Source organism: Saccostrea echinata, unplaced genomic scaffold, assembly GCF_033153115.1.
Source record: "Saccostrea echinata isolate AGI-Se365-2 ecotype Australia unplaced genomic scaffold, CSIRO_AGI_Sech_v1 ptg000058l, whole genome shotgun sequence".
NCBI classification, from domain to species: domain Eukaryota; kingdom Metazoa; phylum Mollusca; class Bivalvia; order Ostreida; family Ostreidae; genus Saccostrea; species Saccostrea echinata.
The window spans coordinates 4680135-4687414 of record NW_026889807.1 but is presented as its reverse complement, the minus strand read 5'-3'; the positions used below and the strand labels follow the sequence as shown (position 1 = coordinate 4687414).

Sequence of the window (7280 nt, the reverse complement as noted above, 5' to 3'; positions counted from 1 at the left end):
CTATCTGTCTGTCAGTTTATCAGGTGAATCAATATCTTCCATTTTTGTTGTCTGCATCATTGCATCGATTTCGATCCTTTCCCTCTTTGATGTAAATCATATACGATACTAATTCTGATGAACCACATGCGGATATCGACAAATTATGTCTCTTCAGTGATGCTCATGCCGAAACATTGGAAACCCGAAATATTTTATTAAAATAAATCAAAGAGTTGTGAATAGGGGGTGCCAAAAACTGGAGCCTACATTGAAGGATCAGAGCTACGCATAAGGGAGATAGTGGACACGAGTTACAATTAAGAATAGTATGCATTATTATACTGTCTTTAGGACATTTCGCTAAAATACTTTTAATATATATGCGTCCGATTCAAAGTCTCTACCATACAAAAATTTTCTTTTCCATTATATACAAGTCCACAGTTCATTATATATATATACATATATTTCCTAGTTCCTCCAGCATTTTAAGAGTTTGTTTTAGAGGTTTCCCGAATGCAAAGCAAAATTTTATAGGTACTCGCTGCTCCGTGACGTCCTTCGACGTCATGCTTGTTTGCTTTGTTTAATCAAGTCTATCTGTCTTTAGAAATTCATATCTTTCAAACGAAGCGATGTATGACATTACATTTAAGCATCTGAAGTAATAAAACAATAATAAATTTAAACATTTAAATTTTATTTTGTTTAAGCACCATTTATTGGAGGTATGGCTATAAACATTATAAAATGTAAAGTTAGTAAATAACTCAATTTTGACCCTGCTCCTTGAACCCATTTTGCTGTCTTAAATCTTTGATAATTTTGATATATATCAAGATAAATTCCAATTGATTTACTCAAATTATTTGAATCTGCTGTTAAATATGTGTAATAAATCTGTTTGTAATAATGACGTTAACGAGGTTGGATCCTGATATTTAAAGTCTTAAACTTTTTTTGTCAAGTATATTTTTAGTTTCTACACATATAGCTTAATTAAAAATCAAAACAAAAAATGGGGGTCAATATACTTCTTTCGGCGCTACATTACATTTAATTTGACCTTTTTGCACTGATATTTGTGTCTTAATCAAAAATCACATCTTCGACGTTTTCCCTCCAAAGTTTTGATCCAAATAAATCATGGGACAAAATAAACTATTAGTCTATTTAAAAAAAGACGCATTAAAATTGTGACTAAGAAAAAGTTTCAAATTGCTTCGCATAATGAATTATTTGACCTTTCTGCACTCACAAAATGTGATTTTTCTGGAAATAAAAATTTAAAAAGCAAGAAAATTATTTTAAAGTCTTAACCTTTTGCTGAATTTAAGCAGATTGATCAAAGTTATCTTATATATTCAGGAAAGAAAAACAAAAGTGGGGGTCTATGATCTAAATTTTTAGATATTACTAAAAAAGTGTTAATTTTATGTTAAAATTGGCTCAATTTTTTTCCTGGACTTTCAGAATATATTAACTATATTTGTCACAATATAATGAAAGAATTCATAAGAAATAATTTATTAGCTATTTCAGAGCCAGCATAAAACATTTCACTGCAAAAAAAAAAAAAAAGCTCTATGTGCAACCAGCATGGAAAAATAGTAATCTAAACTTAACAGTACTGTATATATTTCAAAAGGGAAAAATTGATCATTTTCTTTTAAAAAACCTTCCGCCACAAAATATAGTTCCTGGCTTAATCCTATTTTAATGGAATTTCATCGCGGTTTTTTCATTGGATATAGTTTAATTTGCATTGTAGAATCCAGATTCAATGTTAGAACATAAAAAATGATGCAGAATTTTAGAAATAAAGGTCCTGAGCAAAATCTGCTCAAAAGCTCAGGATCGAACGTCCTTAAATAAAAAAGTTATGACAAAAGTCCACGAACTTTTTGAATGACCCTCGTAAAATAAACCATTTTTTCCCTAAAAATTACAATCATTTGATTTCAATGTTTCCCCAAGCCTAGAACTTAACGCTGTGTATTCTTCCGCGTCTTCATCCGGGCATTCCAGGTAGGACTGACTCTCAGTAAGATCCATCAAAAATAGTTGAACATTTTTCATGGTCTTTTTTCTTCAAGATTATAAGAAACAAAACATTTCTACAGTTTCGAGAATAAATGGCTTCCATTCTTGTCGTATTTAATCCAAACATACACAAATAGGAATCTAGGAAGTGTGACGTCATAATACAGACAGTTCGTCTGCTATAGTGAATGTCATTTATAATATTGTCCATGATTTCTGTACTATGGATAAAATCTCTATGATGAATGCACAATCCTAAGTCATATTCATTCTCTAGTTTACGGATGATATTAAAGACAATCTTCTATAATCTTTATTTGCATTGGAAATGAAAACAAAACGACAAGTAATATTCCTGATAATATCTTCATCAAAGATCCGACGATGATACTTCTCTTCTGCGACATAATACATATACCTGAGCTTCCACCTATATCTAAAGAGGATTCGACTCACTGTTGTTTTTTTAATGTAGCGATTATCAATGACGTCGTCAATACTATGATACATGTACGAGTATAAGAAGAACAGTTTTTTTTTCTCCATTTTCTGAAGCAAATATCCAATCTCCTTCAAGGGATATTCTTTAATATTTTCAAATTCACCAGTGTAGTTCTCCAACATAAAAAAAGCATTAAAAGTTTCTGAGTTATGTATCCACTTAACCAAATCCAGATTTTCGCAAGAACACTTGAGTTGATTGCCCAACAGATTAAAAACTTTCTTTTTTGCTAGTCAGGGATTTCCGTGCAGAATAACCTAGATGAGTTAACCGATTAAACGATAGGTCTAATAGGGATAAATTTCTCATGTAGTTTATCTAAATTGTAAATTCATTTAAATAATTATGACTAATGGTTAAGCATACCAACATGTCGTTCCTTTGGAAAACATCGACCGAAAGGCTGTGTATTCTGTTGAAAGATAAATCTAGCGGTGACATTCGAGTTAGAATTAGATGTAATTCCCTATTTGTATCTATATACTTGTCCGAGGGCATTGTTTGCAAGATTAAAAAATTCAACACCCGTAAAGTTTTTCAAAAATGATTTTGAAATATCACCACAAAAGTTACCTAAAAATCAATATATCGAACATTTTCAATACCTGTTATATGTCCAATTGCCTCATATATGATGTTTCTTTGAGCATATACGTGTGTTAATTTGTTGAAAGGTCCTATGAGTAGTGGGTACCGACATTTTATACAGAATATCATGATAATAAAATTACCGAAGATTAGGGGGCATTTATATTGTATGATTTCAAGATTTTGTGGGATCGTTAAAATAATCAGACATGGATCCCCCTAAAGATATGTCATTGTTGATATCATTGTTACTCTCATTTTTTCTTCATGCAGAAGAGTTAAAGTCAACAATATGAAATCTTTTGTGTCATTCCGTTTTTGTAAAAGTCACTAGTCATTTCCATTCGATGAAATGAGGACTGGAAGCTTACGTTCAGTATCCCCAGACTTTGCAATCCAGCAAATTCCATGATGTAAAGTCTGAAGCTTAACTTATTTTCTGCTAAATTTAGGACACGAAGTGATTTGGGAAGTGAAACTAAAACACATAGTTCAAGACTATTTTTTCTGTTGGACGCTAGGTTCAATTCCTCTAGAAGAGTATGTTTTAAAATTCAACATGATATACTTTGAGAATTTGAGTTACCCCGTACGTGCACTGCAGCTTTTCAAAATTAACGTTTTTATCTGTGAGCTTTTCAAATCATAAGATATGATGGAAATAACCTCAATGGTGAGAACATTATTATTTGAAATATCTAGATCTTCAAGATTTGAGTTTGATTGAAATTTACGAATTTGAATATGGAAGTTTGTTCCAAAATACACTGAAATTCCAAAGTAGTCAAGGAATTATCTAATAATTGTATATAGATAATCTAGGTACATTTGGCTCTTTGGAATATTTTGGGGTATACTCTCAAAGTTATCCCTTGCAAAGTTAATGCAAACGACACTGTTTGGAAAATTTGGCACCTTATTCAGATGAAGACCATTGCCATCAGCAAAAACGTTTCCTCGCGATGTTGTACAATTGCAGTGGTTACCACAGGGAAACACGTACCTTGTTACTGCCTCTATAAGGAAAAATATCAGGTCCAAATTCAGAACTCTGCATATTATCTTTATGCCTGAAAAAATACAAAATGAAAAATAATTTTTTACTCTGTTAAGGTCTTAGAATTTTTTAGTAATTTGCATTATGATAGGGTCGATTTTTTAAAGGAATTGATTTAATTAAAAATTCTTTGGATTTTAAACAAAAATCGCATACTGATTATATACATTATATAGAAAACATTTTGTTGTCTCTATATCTTCTTATCAAAATTACTTCTGATTACTCTATATTACAATACTTTTTTTAAAAAAAATCATTTTCTGATCGATTTTACAGTATCTACCTATACCATTCAGTCAAATGAATTGTCATTGAAGGGACTGGCAAACTCATTCAATGGCAAAGGTCTGCCATTCAGTGAAATATCAGTAATGTTCTAGTTGACTGAATGACAGCGATTCATCTTTAATGTTCAGAATATTAGAACCATTTAAGGATTTATTTAAAGGATAAGTTTAATGATATCATTTTGAAAGCCAATACGTATCTTAAATTAATTGTCATATATTCATTTTAGCATTATAGTGAACACAAATAAGTCACAATAAATATTTCATAAATAAAATGAATTTTTATGGACGTACATGTATAGTGATGTTTGTTTTGGTTTATTATTATTATTATTTTTTTTTTTTTTTTTTTTTTTTTTTTTATTAATATAAAACGTCATAATGCAGACAGTTCGTTTGCTACAGTGAATGGCATTTGTAATATTGTCCATTATACCTGTACCGGGAATAAAATCTCTATGATGAATGCACAAACGTAAGTCATATTTATTCTCTAGCTTACGTACAAGATTAATGACAAATAATCTGTCTTGATCCGTGTAAGAAATGAATGCGTCATAGCGGTATAAGCTTTTCTTGATGTTGACGTCATCAACGATCTCACCTTGATATTTCTCTTTTGCGACATAATACAGATATCTGAGTTTCAATCTGTATCTAAATACGATGCGACTTATCGTTGCTGTTAAAGCAACGATTATCAATGACGTCATCACTACTATAATGAGCGTATATGAAGAACATTTTTTCTCCATTTCCTGAAGTAAATTCTCAATTTCATTCAAAGGATATTCTTTGAAATTTTTAAATTCACAAGAGTAATTCTCCAACATAACAAAATTCAATTTCTTGGAATGATGCATCCACTTTATGAAATTGAGATTTTCGCAAGAGCACTTCAATGGGTTACCCAACAAATTTACATGGACTTCTTTATCCTTTGCTATTGCATTCAAGGCATCTCTTACAGATAATTCCAGAGAACCCAACTGATTGAAAGATAGGTCTAATAGAGATAGATTTTTCATATGGTTAATCTGCACAGTAAATTCATTTAAAGAATTATAACCAAGGTTTAAGTGTTCCAGCATGCTGTTCTTTTGAAAAATAACACTTGAAAAACTATGGATTCTGTTGTAAGACAAGTCTAGGAGTAATAGGCGAGTTTGATATAAGAGTATTTCTCCATTCTTATCCTTTTCGAAAACCTGTCCGAAAGCATTGTTAGAAAGATTCAAAAATTCGATACCTGTAAAATGCTGTAAAAATGATTTTGAAATGTATCCACAAAAGTTACCAGAAAAATCAATATATCGAATATTTTCAATTCCCGTGAATGGTCCAATCACCTCATAAATTATATTCCTTTGGACATATATATGTGTTAGTTTGTTAATGGGTCCAATCGGTATTTTGGGCACGGACATTTTATATAGATTATCATGGAAATAAAGTTTTCGTAGATTTGGCGGCAAATATACCGTGTAGTTTTCTACTCTTGTAGAATCATCAACATATTTAGACATTAACCCACCAAAAGACAGACCTCTGTTAGTGTCATTGTTTTTGCTTCCGGGTATAGAAGAGCCAAGATCAACTCCTTGAATTCTTGTGTCATTGCATTTTTCGAAAAAGTCAACCGTCATGCCCATTTGATGAAATGAGTACTGGAAGCTTATATTAAGTATCTCCAGACTTTTCAGAACAGCAAATTCCATGATGTAAAGTCCAAAGCTTAACTTATTATCTGCTAAATTTAGGACACGAAGTGATTTGGGAAGTGAAACTAAAACACTTAGTTCCAGACTATTAATCCTGTTTGACGCTAGGTTTAACTCCTGTAGATTGGTATTCTTCAAATGGGCAACATGGTTTACTTCAATAATCTGAGAGATTCCGTAAGTGCACTGAAGTTTTTCAAAATTTAACGTTTTTATTCGCGAATCTTTCAAATCAGAAGATATATTAGAAATGACTTCAATTGTAAGAATATCATTATTGGAAATATCAAGATGTTGAAGATTTGAATGTAACTGAAATGTACCAATTTGAATATTGGAAAGTTTGTTCCAAGAGACACTAAAATTCCGAAGTAGTCGGTATCTAACCACAGAGGAATTATCTAATGATTGTATATTGTTATGAGACATATCTAGGTACATTAGGCTCTTTGGAAGGTTTTGGGGTATGCTTTCAAAGTTATTCCTTGCAAAGTTGATGCCAACGACATTATTCGGAAAATCTGGTGCTTTATCCAAATTAAGATCTGTGCAAACAGCAAACATTTTTCCTTTGTATGTTTTACATGTACAGGGATTTCCGGAAAGATATTCAGTTTTATCTCCAGTCACGGAAAACATAAACAAAATGGTTCGGATCAAGATTCTGCTTATAGTCCCCATTCCTGAAAAGAATATAATTATAGGTTAGGACTGGCATTTCGATCAGCATCGATATAACTTTATATATTGGAGTGGGTTTTCTTCTTTATAATTGCAGATACATAGTGGAATCGTTAAGATGCTGTAAACGTATAACGTTTGACTGTGTTTTCTTTTTAGCAATTGCCGCTTATTCAAGTACAACGCTAAATGTCTTGCACATATATACATAAATAAGAACATTTAGAAATGTGCTAAATCAAACAAACGCTAACTTGTACAAAAATCAAATTCCTCCGAATATCGTACACTCTAAGTGTAATATATTTACAGTACATATTGAAATCAATTTCTTTTTTCTTTATCCCTCATCTTTCTTAGTTTTTAAGTCTCCTTCCAAATTGGGAAATGAAACGAAACCAATGATTTCTAAA

At 31.3% G+C, this 7280-nt stretch overlaps 1 protein-coding gene across 1 annotated transcript; it reads right to left on the bottom strand.

The window, feature by feature from the left end:
• On the bottom strand, positions 1-6787 carry LOC133174574 (toll-like receptor 4). Its single transcript, XM_061309681.1, has 3 exons — positions 4841-6787; positions 4119-4185; positions 1-84 (listed from the first exon to the last, which is right to left on the bottom strand). The coding sequence occupies exons 1-3, from the start codon at positions 6748-6750 to the stop codon at positions 1-3; spliced, it is 2061 nt and encodes a 686-aa protein (XP_061165665.1). The 5' UTR covers positions 6751-6787.
• Positions 6788-7280: the final 493 nt, after the last annotated feature.